A 17,797-nucleotide genomic window follows, 5' to 3' on the forward strand; every position below is an offset into this window, starting at 1 on the left:
TCCCACACTACTGTTTTCACTTGTATACTTGCCCTTCCCCCCTTCCTTCTCTGCTCAAACATAGCTGTGTATATTTCCAACACCAGTCTGCTTTTACTGGTTCTCATGGTCTCTTCGCTTGCAGATTTCTTATATTTTTTCTTCTACCCTGAAGATGGAGGCGATACGTTCCTCCGAAACGTCAGTTAACACCACATATACACGGTGCCAAATCCCAAGACTGCTTTCTTCATACAAATTTTGTTTGAAGCTGGTAAAAGACTTTATTTTTCAAAGAGATTTTCTTATTTAACAGCTGGCTTACTACTGTATTATCTTTCTTTGCTTTTAGGTGTAGATACACATGTCCACAGGATTTCAAACAGACTGGGTTGGGTCCCAAAGGCTACCAAGACACCTGAAGCAACGCGTGTTGCCCTGGAGTCATGGCTGCCAACAGAGTTGTGGGATGAGGTGAATAATTTGATGGTTGGGTTTGGTCAGCAGGTATGCAAGCCTGTGAATCCTCTTTGCAATACCTGCCTCAACAAGACCCTGTGTCCTTTTGGTCGTTCACAGTGCAGGGGCAAACAATAAAGTCTCCAAGACCTATCAACTTGAAAACCCAATTTTACTGATCAATAAATAATTACAGCATCATGTTGTAGAGCTAGTCATATGTGTCACTTCCTTTTCTTTGCTTTTTTCCTACCCTTTCTGGTCTTTGACTGAGTTTTTATATGTTTCTTCTTTTTTCTAAGTGATTCCTTCTTGTTCTTTTGTCTTTCTAACTTGTTCTTCAGCTTAAAAGCCTTACTTTTCTGCACCTGTTTTGTAGCCTGTTTCTTTATTATTTTTTTGACATCCTTTTTTGTTTTTAACTCCATTCCTGGTAATTCATCTTTCTGTGGACCTTCCTCTTCATCACTGTGTTCACTCTTCTCATTTTCATACTGCACCTACAACAAATATTTTTAAGCTGTTTTCTGAGAACTGCCTTGCATTATGTTATAGTTTGTACTTTATGTGAGGTTCATGTTGCAACTAATAATCAAGTATTAATTCATGTGTATACTCTTTCAAACATTTTTAATATAGTTACAATTTACGGTGACAGAAATTCTTATATTTTTTGAATGCAATCTTTTTCAGTAGCCATGCTATATGTTATAGATTTCTTTCGCTATATAGGATTTTCAGAAATTCATGTGTATGGAGTCCACCAAGTGATTCTGTGATTAATGGTGAAATTAAAATGTCCTTTGATCAAATTCCAACCAATGCACAATTTTCATGGAAAACACTAATGTGGAACATGTAACATGCTGACATACTGAATTTAACTTTAATCACACTTTACATGAAATTATTAGTCATTCAAAATGTTATAAAGACATCTTGGATGTTCATCAATAAATCATATGGAGGAGTTCCTATGTGTGATATCCATACTATGTGCCACATCTTATTCAGCTTTAATCCTGTTTTCCATGAAAATTGTACAGAGGTTGAAATTTCATAACAAAGACATTTTCATCTCAGTAATCATCAGCGAATTTCATAGTGGAGGTGGCAGTGCAAATAACCACACACTATTGTCACATCACATTTAACTGTAATTGTGTTTTCTGCGATAACTGATTAAAATTTTATGAAGAGATATTTTTGTCTCAGGAATCATAAAGGAATTGCAAAATAGAGTCTGTAGGCACCAAGTTCCAGGCATAAACCTAATGTTTTAAGACAAAGATTATGAATATTAAGTCTGAAGGAAGTGGCCTCCCTAGTCTAGGGGTAACGTTCCCACCTGATGACTCAAGGTATGTGGGTTCAAACCCGGTGGAGGTCGTGCAATTTTTAAGGGCGGAAAAATTCAGGGAACAAGTCCTTCCGGGAGGGACTTCAAGCCGTGGGTCCCGTGTCATAGCTTTATGGCACGTAAAAGAACCTCATGTCTCAAGGAGACCACTGAGCCAAATTTGTAAGGACATTTCCCGCCCAACAATAGTCTCTAACGCCTCTGGTAGATGGGGGAAGCATCTAGATACCGCTGAGCCAGTAGAGGCTGAACTCGCTGGCTGAGTCGGGACTGATGGCACGCACCAATACCAGTGGGGTATAGAGACTGGTAGAATATCTCAGGGGGACGTACAATAGACCATTGGTCGCAGTGCATGGGGAAACCCACCCCCTCCAATAATAATAATAATAATAAGTCTGAAAAAAGACATCTTCACCTCTTTTGTCTGGGATTTGAGATTCCCTCTTCAAATAGCTCATTAGCTCATCACAGCCAAGATCTGAATAGGGAATAGGCTTAGGCAATACATTACTTATACCCGCTGTGTAAAATTCTCATACCATGACCCCATGACAATTATATATGTAGCTCCATAGGTACACATATACATAACTAGAAAGATGTAAATTGTTATGCAGTTTTATGTCGTCTTCATATCCTTTATTATGCTATTTACTAATAATAAATCACTCCCATTATTGTACTCTTCATGTCTGTATGTATAACTATTATACGTATATCACTTGATATGAATGCTGTATTGGGGGAGTGCCGAGGTCAAGGATGATTGAGGTATGCCTCCACTACCCCATGTCTTCATGGCATGGTGCCTAACTAATAAAGCACAGGGACAACTTTACTTTTTTACCCACGAGACTGCAACATTCAATATCTGTGTCATATTAACAGTCAAATAAAATTATAAGATGTGAGATTTTAGGTTCTCACAGTGGTATCAAGATCACAGATGAATTCTCTTATTCTGAACATGGCAACAACAGATTCCTCTGAAACATCAATAACCACCTACCAAACTAGACGGTGGCATATCCCAGAAGATAACTGTGATACTCAAAGCCATTTCATAGCTTGTGCAGTTAGTCATGAGCTCCCCACTCTAACGGCCTGGCTCTGATCATGTGGGATTTGTGGTGGACAAAGTGGAACTGGTGCCTGAGTACTTCAGTTAATTATCCTGTCATCCAATGCTAGGTACTCTTGATACTGAGTGTCTTTATGTAATCAACGTAGAAAGAAACTCACGTGTCAAACATATTGTCATGTATCCTGGTAACATGACAAGTAGTTAATGGGTTCCAGATTAGATGAATCGATTTATAGGATATTCACCAGGTGGAACTACAATTAGTTGTAACACAATCTTACTGTAACTACAACAATTTGTAACTACGAACAATGACAACACTCTAAAAGGTTACTGTTAACTACACCACATAAAATAAAGACTTCACTTCTGACTTCTGTTTGTCTTCTGTCTCCTGGATTCTCATCTCTAGTAATCTTCTTGAGTTAGCTCTTGGCTTACCGAAAACTTGCTTTCCGTTGCTGTGAGAACAATATTTACCTAGCCATAACAGAAACCTGTTTCTGTATGCATTGCCTAAGAGTCAATATGAGTATGTATGCAATGCATTGCTTCTTCAGTTGTATTCGTTGCTGTGGAAACATGTTCAGCTGTCCAGCAGCGGCACCTTCCATGTTACCACAGGAATTTGCTCAGCTAAGCCCCACCTTGCAGATGGGCAGATTGCAGCTTTCTGGCATTATGTTACAATATATTTAATTGCAGGTGAAATGATCATGCAAACCTGTTTCTGATGTAATTAGAATGATGATCAAACACTGGAAGTTCCAGATGGTTCTCTTCCTCTAGCATTCCCACGTTAATTTATATATGGCTCCTTTAATTTCATAATTTACTGAACAATGCAATGGTTACTTCAAAGTTTATCCTTGTGGTAAAGTTGTCCCTATGCTTCATTACCTTAATTAAGCACCACAACATGAAGATGTGGAGGTACAATGCACCACACGTCCCTAACCTTGGTATCAGATGAAAGTGGTCAGATTCACACCCCAGCTCCTTTACCCATGAGGAAAGAGACCCCATTACTCAGTGGACAGGAGCCTGGGCAGGCCCCAAAGTTGGTCTGAACATGGAAAATTTAGAAGGAATCGAACCATTTCCCTGGTTGTCCAGCCTGTAGCCAGTCACTGTACTCACTGAGCCATCCTGGCTCCTAGCAGTTGATTCTATGATCACGGAGTCAGATGAGAACATTATGATGAATGGTAATCATGAATAGTGTGAACATTAGATGTCATTGTTGGCTTTAAGTAATATTTGCTTATTAGTTTTCCAGTCAAGATTAAAGCTGGGGACCTTTAGATTATGATATAGGAGTTACCACATTCAGTCATGATAATACCCAAAATATTTAAAAAAAAAACACCTATATTACCAAGATCAGTACCTTACAATATACACAGTAAGTTGAAATAGCAAACAGAAATATCACCTTTACAGTCTTACCTTATTGATTCCTATCCAATTATTCTTCTCTGCCAAATCTGAGGATGAAAGCTCTGTTATGCTTACAGAATGATTTTCAAGCTCATAATTTTCTGAGATAAGATTCTCCAATTCTGGAACTGGCCGATGTGACACTACAAGCTTTTTAAATGACTCCCGAGCCTGCAATAACAAATATAACTGTATTAATTCTTATGAGGAAAAGATCACTGTTCTTGTTAGTGTTGTACATACTTCCTGTTTTAATCGTTTCCTTTCTTCCTTTAACTGTTGCTTTAGTTGTTCCTGAGCTATCTTCTTTCTCTGTAATTTTCTTTTATGGAAGCCAGTCAGGTACTCCCTGCACAATAAGAGTATTTCCATGAATCATATAATTAAAAAAAAAGTAGTTTATAGGTTATGTATATCAACTACGTCTATATGTTTATGCATGTGTGGCGCTACCAGTTATTTTATTGTCTTACTCAGTGAGTGTCTCACAAATCGCTTATACGTGAAATAAATGGAATGGTTTAAGGTATACGAAAATCAGCTTTCTTTATCTCACCCCTCAACATAACCATTCGTGAATTTTTAGAAATCAATATTTTATCCTACTTGGCGGGGGGGATTTAAGTAATAGCTTGCAAACCTACCTTCTAGCTTTTTCATCGAACAATAACTGAAGCTTTGTCTTTCTATTTACTCGCTTACGGGGATGAAATGCCCTCGGATTACAATGACTTTCATCCACAGCTTCCATTTCTCGTACGGTTGTACAGCTCTCAGCGAGTTTAAACGAAGCGATGCCAACAAATGTCGTCATATAATGTGCATTTCATATAGTCTGGAGTTATAGGATATTTATTCGAAATTCATAATCCAGTTTAGTTATAAATTACCATATGAATAGAAATTACGAATTCAAATTTTGAAAAATATTTGCACCCTATCAGTGTCGCCAAATGTAGACGTACATATAGTTATGCATGCTTGTTTACGAAAAGATGTATTAACGTAACTTGCGATAAGCGCAATCACGTAAGAATTAAAAGAGTGTGGTATGCATAGGGCAATTTCTAGGCTGGGGACTCCTCCTTTAAACTTATTACGCGACCTAAGATGCTAAATCACGGGGAACTTTTTTTCACACTATTTGCACTGTGCAATTAGCACTGCAAATAATCAAATTATTAGTCCCTTCCTTCCCGTATCGCCGAATGAGTTTTCGTCCCTCTGGGGAGGGGCTCAGAAATTCTGCGAGGGAAATTTCGCGAAGTGGGTGTGCTAAAATCTGGCAACCCTGCAACAATTGCATAAATTCGGACTCATCAGCAACATGGCTGTCAGTATAAATGTGAGAGTTGTAGGATGCCTTTCTCTCCGAAAATTACGTTGGCTGATGTGTATTTATGCCTTTATTTTGCGAAAGTTTTTGCCATATGTGAACCGAAAACCTGGATAATGTCATTTTCAACGAGTTAACATTCTTATATTCCGAAGTAAGAAATTTTTAATAGTGTTTTGGTAAATTAATTAATTATGAGTATTTTAAAACTTGTTAATTTTCCGATAAAACATGGACTGGGTGTAATTTTGCGTGCATGTGGCGTGAAATGAGTTAGAAACGTATATGAAAGTTTCATGTCAACTGTGTAGAGATGTGTCTTCAGTAATAATGAAGCAACGAGAGATATAGTAATACTATTATAAAGCACAGAGAATGTACGAGTGACTGAAGCCTACTGACTAATATAACCTACTTCACGGAGAGCAGTTAAAATTTTCCATATGTTGGAAGTCTGTTCATATTACATTCGATTTTGAGGATTTACGTTTTGTAAAGATTGTGTGAATAAGTAAATTTCTGCCCAGTGTGAATAAATAAAACAATTTCCTTTTGAGTGCTTCATTAATATGTTATATTATTCATAGAATAATTTCAGATGGGACCAATCCATTTTGGCAGGAGTATTTACTGAGGCTTAAGTCGTGCAGAATTTAAGCTTATTAGGGTTGACTTCATTCTGAAGGATGGTATCAAGGCAAGTACACTACTCTTGAACTCATATGCCAGAACACATATAATTTACGTTCTCAGTGTTAGAAAAGTTGCTGATATTAATCACATTGGCATTTTTGTTGAATAAGTTTTGTATGCCTGTACATCAGTTACAAAGTTTCATATATGCTTTTGTTTCTGTGTTTAAGGATAGACTGTTTTACCTTTGAAACTTTAGGGGGAGCAGTTTAAAATATTAGTGATGTTTTGTCTTCATTTTATTTTATCTCTGTACACCATGCTCTGTAAATGTACTCAGCCTTTTGTGGTGGAAGATCCAAAACAAATAATATTGATCATTTTGATATATTTCCTGAAAAGCGCTAGTTGTAATAATGTGTGTCTGAACTATAACATATCATTATTTTGAGAGAAATTTTTCATTGCCAAATATGTAAGGTACTGAATGTGTTGAAGATAGTCAAACTCCATCAAGCTGAGCCCTTCTTGAGGGCGGCCAGTTGCCCAGCCACTGAAGAATTTCCCAACATATTATGGAATGCGAATATTTGTTATTATATTCATAAGAGCCTTTCACTGGTCTCTATCCTGAGCCAGATCAATCCAGCCCATGCCACCCCATTTGAAGACAGCGTGGCAGACCATAAGCTGGTTTCCTTGGTATTTCTGTGGATTTCCATGCAGGAAACATTCAAAATAAATCTTCTCAGTTACATACCAGAGATTATTAACACCTTTAGGTTCCACATTATATCTTGGATTTGGTGTGGTAGACTTCAAAACAGTCACCAGTACAGAGTGCCACGTCACAATTCTTACCCCTCATTTTACCTCTTTCTTTCATTCCACATGCAGAACATGTGTGGCAGTACAGTCTCAGAGACTGAACTGTCCAGTGGTTACTGGAGTATCCTTTTAGATAAGTAACTAATTCATCCAAAATCAGTGTCCTGCCCAAGGGTCAACATTGGCAAGGAGACTCCCAGCTTCTTCAGTCAGGTTTTGAATGAGGGAAGATTGGAATAAGAAGCTGTTCAGAATTTTCAAGTCAAACCAGTAAATAATAATTTCTTAACCTGCTTCCATGTCTAAAGTTGTATTGAGTTCCCCAGTCTGTCTCCTTTGTCTACATATCCTGTATGTTACAGTGCTCTATGATTCTCAGCTCTGTAGCATTTCTTTATTTGTCACAGAAGGTACGTTTCGTTGGTGCAGTGTGCATGTCTGTCAGTGCATGTACGTTGTGTTTGTCAAATAAGTCAGGCAATGAAAAGTTGTCAGTGTATAGCTCATGTCTTTGTCCTTCCACCTTTCATATCATTTGTTTTGCAGTTGCATGTATTGGTGTCATGCTTGGTTGTATGTGTGGTGACCTTCCATAAGCAGACATCCATATCTTATGTTTAGCCTTGTACACAATTTGTAAATTTTTATTCCAAAACACTCTTTTTTCCTGAGCATAGTGAACCCTTGTGAAAACGGATTAATTGGAGGGGGGAGGCGGTCTGGATTGAGTGATAATCCAGAGTAGTGAAGCAAAAGATAGCCCTAAAAGGCAAACTTATAACATAAATAAAGGGAAAATTTAGTGATATAAGTAGTGCTAATGAAAATAAATAAGAAAATATCACTGTAGAGCCTCTATTTAAAAACTCTAAAAAAGACAGTACATTTATTCATTGATAGTGGCCTCAGAAATTGTACTTGTTTTTGAACATAATAATGCAGGTTTAAAGAAACTGTAAAGTTTTGTCTGAACAGACAAGTGACTCATCTGCCTTCCTAAATTTCATGTGTCTTAAAGCATGTGCTGAACTGTGAACAGCATTTTTCATATTTTGATCCAGATTGTCTGACATCCTGATTAACTGTAACTTGATTAATGATGGTTTACCATATATATTGTTTGAACATTATCCTCTCCTTCATTCTCAGCCATGTGTTCAGAAGGGATTTAATATCTTCAGTAATGTGTTATTCAGCAAGTTGAAAATATGTCTTACTTTGCATAGTCTTTCATAATTTAGGCCATATCGTCTTAGAGTGTTGTCATCGGAGAAGTCTAAGAATGTGGAGGAATCTGTTATGTCTCACCTTTTTGCCCTGAAAGGTTGAAAACTGTTCAGCAGTTGACCAGTAGTAGTTGTCTTTCAGCTTGTGATGTGTGCCGTGATCCATTGGAATAATAATGACTAGAAACGGCAACATTTAAGATTCAGTGATATCAGGTACTGGAGAAGGTTCATCATCGAGTTGATGTATTGTAGGTAGTACCAGTTGGTCTCCTCTATCAACAGAGTGATAACTGCTGTAAAGTTCAGCATTAAAACATTGTATAGAGTGAAGTCTCTATGCTGTTTTGTCTTTTGCCAGTGACATAACCAGTGAATTGATGGATATTGCTGTTTGTCCCACCTGTAAGTTAGGGGTGTAAGTGCGGTTGAAATTGGCTCATCAAGATAAGTGTTTTCTGTGTTATCATGGTCTCTTGTATTTTTCTCATTGGTCGACATTGCTTGTACACTGCTTGTGCTGTCATGTTATCTTTCTGCCATTTTGTTGGAGTTTTCATTAGGCGCCTCTGATGCACTGTTAAGTATTTTTTTATTGCTAATGGGGTGGGACTAAGTCCCTTGTACTGCAGCCACTTCTGGCCTATTGTACCAGCTCCAGATGATAGGTGAGGGTGATTGTGGAGCAATTAGTGGAATGCAGATTGACAAGGGAAACTGAAGAACTTGGAGAAAACCTGCCCCAATGCCACTTTGTCCACTACAAATCTCACTTGACCAGACCCAGGTCACCGTGGTGGGAAGCCAGTGACTAACCGCTTGAGCTATGGCACATCTGTCAAGTATTAGTTCACTATCATCTTTATCAGACCATTATGCTTTGAAATTCATAAATGAAGATGTCATGTCCTTATTGGGCATTACGGTAGGAGAGTGCAAGAGCGAAATCAAGGAATTTGAAATCCACATTAGTGAATCTGAAGCAAAATGAGCTGCTGCTTTTTGTTTCCTGTCTCAGCAAACCCTGGTTGTCTCCTAAGTGAAGAATATTTTATATGTTCACTGTTTTTGCTCTCAGAGCAGGAGAACCATTATATAGAAAGGATGCAGTTACGTTACTGGTATCAGTGGCTGGATGACATTTGCAAAGCATGTGGGAACAAATAGGGCCCATAATTCCTAACCACGCAATGTACAGTTGGTGTAAAAAGTTTATGGCACTAATCAGAACTAAATATAAAGTCAAATCAAATTGAATGTTAGAAAATAATGAGGCCTATTCTGAATGAATTGTAAACAAAGTTCATGTATATCTGGTAGGCTCGACCGTCTGTTTGTGCTGCTGGAGACGGGTTCATCGGGTGTGACGCGCCGTGCTGCAGCTCGTCAGCTGGGAGAGGTGCAACGTCTTCACCCACATGAATTACATCACCTGTTGTCTCGGATTACCACCTATTTGCACAGCCCAGCCTGGGAGACACGCATCGCTGCTGGCCAAGCTGTGGAGGCTGTTATCCAGAATGTACCTCAGTGGGATCCTCCAGCCTCTAGCATCAAAAGGGGTGACCAGTCAAAGCTTACTCATGATCTGCTACTAAATGTTATGGTTGACTTGATAGCATTCCTGCTTCATTAGAATTTTTAAGTCTTCTGGAATGTGATGCCATGATTTGGTATACCTGTTCACCAAACTACATGACATTATATCACAGATGACCGTAATATTAATACTTGCTGTTGTAAGAACCTCAGATATCATACACTCTCTTATTGTAAATTGTATTTAATGATGCAGTGAAGTTATAGTGCATTGTTACATGGTAAGAAATTGGAATAGATGCAGGTAGGGACTGTCTGCTTAGATATGGAGCGCTTTTCTGTAACAAAGCTATTTGTGTTATCTTGGGATGTTGTAACTATTGTTCTTAGTATTGGTACATGTAGGAACAGCCTCGGTTTGCACTGTTGTAATTTCCTGTGTGATGCATTGAACATTCTCTGGCACTCGATTTAGAGTGTTTGATCCTTGTAGTCTGCTAGATAGGTAGCAATTTTTCAGAGGAATGTGCTGATTCTGTCTGCTACCAATGTGAGAACCTAAGAATTTAAGTTATCATCATTGGTATTAGATATATAACTTCACAGTAAGTTTGTCAAAGCTTTCATCACAATTTAGTTAGCCTAAAATCCAAATTTTGTTAATTTTTTCTGTGTTTTGAAAGATGTGGTTTACATCTTGAGTATGGACATTACTTCACAGCTGAGTGGCATACTATTAAAGCAGCAGTCAAACAAATAAATGAATCAGCAGAAGCTATTTCTGACTTTTTTTTGCAGAGTTTTGCCCGCAGTCTGTGCTGCTTTCACAGACAGGACGCTTGAATTTCCACAAGTTTGACATGAACAAGGTCTTGGCCAGCGACACTCACCTCATGGCTTCCGAGGGGAAGGAGTATGATGTAGAGGAGTATCAAGGTAGTATGTCATTCCGGACCTAGATGCATTATTTATATTTTGTCACATTGGTGGGATAGTGGGAGCTGGGATACTGCAGTGGGTATAGTGACTAACTACAGGGTCCGGCAAATCCACCTCCCATATTTGGGAGGGCGCTGTGTGAGTTGTGGTGGGGATACGGCGGCGGAGGGGGTATTGATCGATAGCGGTATAAGTGCCATTTGCAGTAGTCGCAATGGCGTGGCACAGTGAGCATTGTGCTTTTGTTGTGGAAGAGTATATTCATAATGGTGAATCAGTGATTACTACTCAGCGAGCATTTCACATTCGGTTCGAACTTGGCCGACATGATCCTGTTCCGGATAGAAAAACTATTCATGTTTGGGTATCAAACTTTAGAGCAACAGGTTCTGCACTGAAAAAGAAATCGCCTGGCCGACCTCGGACCGTAACAATGCCAGAAAATGTGGCTCGTGTGAGAGCGTCCATCCAGCAATCTCCAAAGCGTTCAGCACTTAAACATGCAGCTGCCCTGGGATTGTCTGGTAGGAGTGTAAGAAGAATCCTGCACAGAAATCTACACATGCACCCATACAAAATGATGGTTACCCAAGAATTAAGTGAGAGACATTTTGAAACTCGCAAAGCTGCGTGTGAGGACATTCTTCAGAACATTCCCTCTGGCGCTGTTTTGATTTCATCTGATGAGGCCCACTTCCACTTGTCAGGTACTGTAAATAAACAAAATTTCCGCTACTGGTCAGCAGAAAACCCTCAGGAACTTCACCAACGACCACTTCACAGCCCTCGTGTGACAGTTTGGTGCGCCGTTGCTGAATTTGGTGTGTGGGGTCCTTATTTTTTCGAGGAAAATGGGCTAACGGTAACGGTTACTTCGAATCGCTACTGTCACATGATCGAGACCTTCCTCCGACCTAAGTTAAACCAGTTTGTTGGGGACCATGAAGAGGGACAAGCCTGGTTCCAACAAGACGGAGCCACAGCTCACACTTCGCGGCGTTCTTTAGCAATTCTGAGAGAGTTGTTTCCTGGACGTCTTCTCTCTTTGCGAGGAGACATCGCCTGGCCCCCAAGGTCACCCGATTTATCACATTGTGATTTTTTTCTTTGGGGACACTTAAAGGCGCAAGTGTACAAACATCGCCCCACAACCCTGCAAGCACTTAAGGAGGCAATCACCCAGGCAGTGGCTGCCATTCCACCGGAAATGACACGAAGAACTATGGACAACTTCTGGGAAAAGCTTCGTCAATGTGTGAACAATGGAGGACGCCATTTACCGGAAATAATTTTTAAAACCAAGTAATGTAAAATAGCATCGTATTTGTTGTTCACAAATAAAAGTATTTTTTCTGTATCTTTCTTTGTTTGTTTGTAACTGCCTTTTGAAATACGGGAGGTCGATTTGCCGGACCCTGTACAAGCTGGACAGCCAGTGGGCCAGAGTTTGAGTCTTTGTAGGTGCAAAATTTTTCTCCTCTTGTCATCCAAACCAGTTTGGGGGCCTACCCGGCACTTTCCCCCAGGGCATGAAACTGACGGCTCATCTGCAACTAGTGCCGAAGTCGAGAACGCATGATCTATGGATCCACTTCCCCATCTGTCTTTATGGCATAGTGCTTAATTAGTTAAGCACAGGGACAACTTTACCTTTTGGGCTAGTGTTTATAGTTGGTAAAACTATGGTTGGGAGGAATATGGTAGCATGAAATGTATTAAGGTAACGAGTGAAGTTGTCCCTATGTTTAATTAAGCATGCCATGAAGACATATGGGGAGTGGAGGTATATCTCCACCATTCTTGACCTTGGAAGTGAATGGAGGTGATTGGTGAGCTTCATGCACGGGCCATATTACCTCCAGGGAAAGAGCCCCCAATATCCATGGAACAGAAGGTTGGGTGGGTCCCAGAACCTCTTTGGGTGCTTTGGAGAAGAGAAAAATCTCTTATCCCTGCTGGGAATCAATCCCTGACCAACCGGCCTGTAGTCTGTTGTTATATCAACTGTGCTACATTTTAAAACTCTGAAACCTACAAACCTCTTCTTAAGAGTACAGGTGAACTGGTATGTGGAAGTTGCTGTTTTCTGGGATGCGATGCCATATAGTTTGATACTAGTTTTTTTTTTTTTGAGGGGGGGCAAGGGATTACTTCTTCCATCTTCAGGGTGGGAGAAGTACACTTCTGTTCTTTTAGTCACGTGTAGAAGACAGTCTTCATAGTCATGACATTGAGAATCTCATATATCCTGAACAGATAAGTATGTACCAAATGATAAGAACAAATGCTACTTTGTTGAATTGTGTCAAAAGTTCATTGTTACTTATTCTGTGGAGCAGAACCTTCCTTGAGAATATGATAGTATCTTATCTACTCAAGAAGTTCTCTGGTTTTCATGGAATTTAGAGGTTGATTACTGAGTTCGCAAGGGTCTGCTGCTTGGCTCTATACTGTTCCAGATTTATGCTGCTTACATCTTCATGTCTGTTTAACATGTAGTATTATCCCCCATCTGTGCCTCACTATCCCAAGTGGTGCAACAGACCCCATGGAGCAGGTGAGAGAGAGCTGGAGCAAGATCCATTTGCAAAGCAATTAGGAATAAGGAGCATCGAATAAAAATTTTGATCCTTTGAAGGGTCGCATGTTCTTTCTCTGCTCTGCTTTTGTCTGTGGCCCTTCCCCTCCCTATGTCTATATCATTTCTGTCTGTGCTTTGCATGCTGTTGTATCCTGCAGATGGAGACAGCTTGTTCCTGTCAAACATGGCCATGAACTACGTGACTGCATGACATTACACTGAGAACACAGTAATCCTCACAGCCACTGCTGTGAGGACCACAAATTTCATGTTTTTAAAAATTGATGTGGAATTTCTTATCAGGTATTGATGTACGGGAGAAGCTGGCCAGACAGAGACAACTTCTGAATGCCCGTCTTGGTTTGGATGTTGCTCTTAGAATTGGCATGGATATGTCTGAAATATTTTCTGCTGAGGACCTCACCATTTCTCTTGAAACAGATGTGTCTCGAAATGATCCATTAAGGGTAAGTGTGTGCAAGGATCTGTCAGCACTAGTTGGTTGCGTGGTTACAGCATTTTAAAATGTGATAGTCACACATGGATGGGAGAGAAGGAGAGGCTAAGCAGCACTCAGTACAGGAGAACTCATAATCATTCATATTCGTATGATTTTTGCAGCTATTCCATATGCTGTAGATGTTATTAATATTCGGGACTGCCAAATTCCTTTCAGAATAAAGACTGGGTTTTGTGTTACCCTTTACGTCTTACATTTATTGACAACTTAGTACTTTGTGGTGTTGATAGGAAATGACAGTAGTTTTTGGGGTAAAACAGTGTAGAGCATTTGGGAGTAAATATAAGAAAAACAGAAACTGTCGTGAGAAGTCTTGTATAGTTTTGTTCTTTTCTTCCCTCCATAGTAATTGCTGTTCCTTTTGCACCTGTCCATGCCTTTGTCTTTCAGCTTACAGTTCTTGATTAACCTTTTGGTGTATAAATGTAATATAACTGTGAGACAAAAGCTCTGAAACAACACAATTTAATTTTACCATAGCAACACGTTGCATGGGCATAAGTTCTTAGTAAATCATGAACAAGTGAGCAGTTTTGTTTTCAGTGTATCTCATCTATTCTGTGAGTACTGATAATATTTTATTGTGGATATTTAATGTATCCCCCTCGTTGGTGTCTCCACCTTATTGTGGTGAAGGTGTTTGAGTATGCCAAGGACCCTGAGAGCTATACCAGCGGTAGCGTAGCTACTGGCAGGGCCTCCCTTGCTGGACAGGTCAAAGGGTATGCATCAGACGAAGAGAGACACCAAAAACCAAAAACTGATGCCGGAAGCAGCATCATCAGCAGCGACTTGAAGCACAGAGCTAATGATGCTCAAGATGGTTCAGGTTTGTATAGCAACAGGCGTGACCAGAGTGGTTTGAACGGCTGTTGTATTGCAATGTGGAAAGCAAATGGAAAAACTACCATATTATCACTTTTCCTGAATAGTCTCTTTCCAAAAACAGAGATACCATGTATGCGAGATGTTTTCTCTTGAGACAAAACAAAACAGAGGGACGGATAGAAGTGACCAGAAGATAAGGAAGATGTAAGAAGATGCTGGATGACCTGGGGGACAGAGGAGGATATTTTTATTTGAAGGAGAAAGCTTGAGATTGCATTAAGTGGAGGAACTGTTTTGGAAGAGACTGTGGACCTGTTGTCTGACAGATTACTGATGAATGAATTTAATGTATAGTATACTGTGTAAAGGAAAGTGTTTATGATTGACTATTTGTGCATGCTCTTCGTTAGAAACCACATTAAATGATGCTCTTAATATATTGTCGCATATCGGGCGTATATCGCGACAAATAACTTCACGATGTATTTGATGTAGCGAATTTTATTTCACATTCGCACTTACAATCACGCAAATTACAGATTTACGATTACTGCTATCTGCAGTATCACAATTAGTACACTCCAAATGCCACAATACAACTGACTGGTTGCTGGCTAACTCGGAACTAACTCGGAGGTAGCTCGAGGACTCACTCGGCGGTAGCTCCAGGACTGACTGTGAATAGCCTTCGCTGCTCCTTATGTAGCCTCGATCGGACAATTGTCGTCTCATACCGTGTTGCTAGCCACGCTGTCCGGAGTTGTTGACTGCTGCCTAGCAACCGCGATATCCCTCGGTGACGTCACCGCTGTTGATTCGCTTTGCATAGCTTCAAGGTTGCGGGGACTCGGCTAACGTCGGCTCCGCTCGGCTCACTCGGCTCCGTTTGTGACGTCACCGCGCGTTGCATAGCTACCAGGATGCGGGGTGATAACTCGCCTATTACGCGAGCGCTACGTTATCGCTACGTGCAGCTGGGGAGGTAGGGGTCAACATGTCACAATATCATTCAGTAACATGTAGGACTGGAAAGTAGTACAGGAGAGAGCAGGGGAAGTTAAAGTAATGTGACATGATGCCCTAAAGCCAGATCATTGGAGATGCTCATTGCTAGGCATCTGCTTGGTAAGCACATTCCCGCAGAAGCGAACATACACAACAATAGAAGGACCCATTTCTAAGCAATGGATCAGTAAACACAACAAAGAGGTGCTGTTGGTGTTAGTGTTTTCTGTTTGGTCCATTCCAAGTGGTTATAAAGAAGAGTTCATGTTGAGAAATAGCCAGTCGAGATCCAGAGTTTCAAATGAGTTGCTGTCAGGAGAATTGAGGGAGTCTCTGGAGTTGGCAGTGGGCAGAATATTTGAGAAGAAACGGCAAGAAAGGAATTTAGTTGTGCAAAGAAGATTTCACAATGTGCTGCAATGACAGACTGTTATAAATCCATTACCAGAATATAACTAGTGAAGACAGAGAAGACTTGACATGTCCTAGTGATTTGTAAAGTGTGTAGATCAGTAATAGTGATGTATTACCTGTAGTTATGAGATGTTAATAAATCCAATCCAAACCCTGTGTTATAGTCACAACCCTAAATATGTGATATTATGAAGACTTCCAGCTGAATTGTCAATGGGTGTTACACTAGTAACATTTAAAATGAGGACAGAATTGTCAGAGAGGAACAGTTCCACACTTATGACACGCTGGTTATTATGTTTAATGTGGTAATATGTTTTCATTTTACAATTTCCTATACAGAAAACTGTAGGGGAACTGGTACAACAAGAGATGGCACAGATTGGTATGCTCAGTTCTCGTGAGATAAATAGGGCTCGGCGTAAAGCTCGCCAGGCAATGTCCAAACAGAGGTCGCGAGAAGCAGGAGAGGATGGAGGTACATCATCGGTGGGTGAAGAACCTGAGAACAAGAAGCCAAAACTGGATGATGGGTTGGTTGAAGTCAAACCAGAGGATTTGTATGCAGCAGGGTCACTAACCAATGGGAGTGTTCCAGATAGCACTGGTTCATGGGGAGAGGTAAGGATGCTAAGAACATGGTTCTACTATTCACATCAGAAGGAAGAGATAGGTCTCTTAAGTGAATGACTAAGAACTGAAGTGTGTCATAGAAATTTCTTTTTTTCATGTTACAGTGAAGTCCAGTTTTAGTATGCCCCCATTTAGTGAATAAATTTTGTGGTCCCAACTAAAGTCCAATATAAATAATGTATTATTTTGAATTTTAGGATCTCACCCTAATGACTATGATGAGCACTGTCTTCTGGGATATAACTCCATGAAAAGGCAAAAAAGGTATAGTTGTCTCTGTGCTTAATTAATTAAGCACTACACCATGGAGACTGGTGGGAGGTGGAGGTATAGCTCCATGATTCTTGACCTTTGTGCTGTGTGGGAGTGAGTGATCAAGTTTCATGCTCCAGCCACATTACCCCCTGGGAAAGAGGCCCCAGTACGCATTGGGCAGGAGTCTGGGTGGCCCCATTGCCAGGCTGGATGCTTTCGGAAGAGAATTTGTTTTTGCTGGGGCTCATACTCAACCTACCAAGCCCATAGCCTGTCGCTTTGTTGACTGTAGTCCTGTGAAAGTCAACAAACATCTTATAGGAATATCTTTCAGCCAAGTGATGAACCAGCATGAAACCAGCAGCAAGCTTTATACTGATATCTTGAATCTGGCAATGGAGATGATATGTTTGTGTGAATTGTTGATTGAATTTAACTTGACTACACAGCATCATATCCCAGAAGATAGAAGTTCCAATGTATTGTTTTTCTGTATTTAGTGGATTGAAATTTATTTAGTAACCATCAGTACAAGAATTTTTTTACCTTTCAGAACATGTACCACAGTTTAGTATGATTGTAGTTGAAATAATAATTGATATTTATGTTTACTCTCTAATAGAAATTAATACGTATTAAAGATAAGCAGCGGCATGCACACAGGGAGCCTGCACAGAATAATACCTGAACGGTGCTGAAAGCAAGAAGTAGCCGCTGCAGCACTGTAGACTTTGA

General features: G+C 40.0%; 3 protein-coding genes across 3 annotated transcripts in view; 2 read left to right on the forward strand and 1 right to left on the reverse strand.

The window, feature by feature from the left end:
• Positions 1-671, forward strand: part of LOC111875409 (endonuclease III-like protein 1) — a 10,567-nt gene extending 9,896 nt beyond the window's left edge. Inside the window, exon 4 of the mRNA XM_023871641.2 lies at positions 332-671. Coding sequence (XP_023727409.1) covers positions 332-576 — 245 coding nt within the window. The 3' untranslated portion in view covers positions 577-671. The remainder of the gene's footprint in view (positions 1-331) is intronic.
• Positions 592-5,281, reverse strand: LOC111875410 (nucleolar protein 12). Its single transcript, XM_023871642.2, has 4 exons — positions 4,970-5,281; positions 4,569-4,674; positions 4,335-4,496; positions 592-938 (listed from the first exon to the last, which is right to left on the reverse strand). Exons 1-4 carry the CDS (start codon positions 5,137-5,139, stop codon positions 663-665), a joined length of 714 nt encoding a protein of 237 aa, XP_023727410.1. The 5' UTR covers positions 5,140-5,281; the 3' UTR covers positions 592-662.
• A 379-nt stretch (positions 5,282-5,660) lies between these two features.
• The window catches only part of LOC111875397 (TATA-binding protein-associated factor 172), a gene marked incomplete in the record, with an annotated part of 54,068 nt that continues 41,931 nt past the window's right edge, over positions 5,661-17,797 (forward strand). The window contains 6 exon segments of the mRNA XM_033755796.1: positions 5,661-5,815; positions 6,249-6,358; positions 9,669-9,910; positions 10,686-10,823; positions 13,711-13,874; positions 16,517-16,795. Coding sequence (XP_033611687.1) covers positions 6,348-6,358; positions 9,669-9,910; positions 10,686-10,823; positions 13,711-13,874; positions 16,517-16,795 — 834 coding nt within the window.

Source organism: Cryptotermes secundus, unplaced genomic scaffold (genome assembly GCF_002891405.2).
Source record: "Cryptotermes secundus unplaced genomic scaffold, Csec_1.0 scaffold15, whole genome shotgun sequence".
NCBI lineage: Eukaryota > Metazoa > Arthropoda > Insecta > Blattodea > Kalotermitidae > Cryptotermes > Cryptotermes secundus.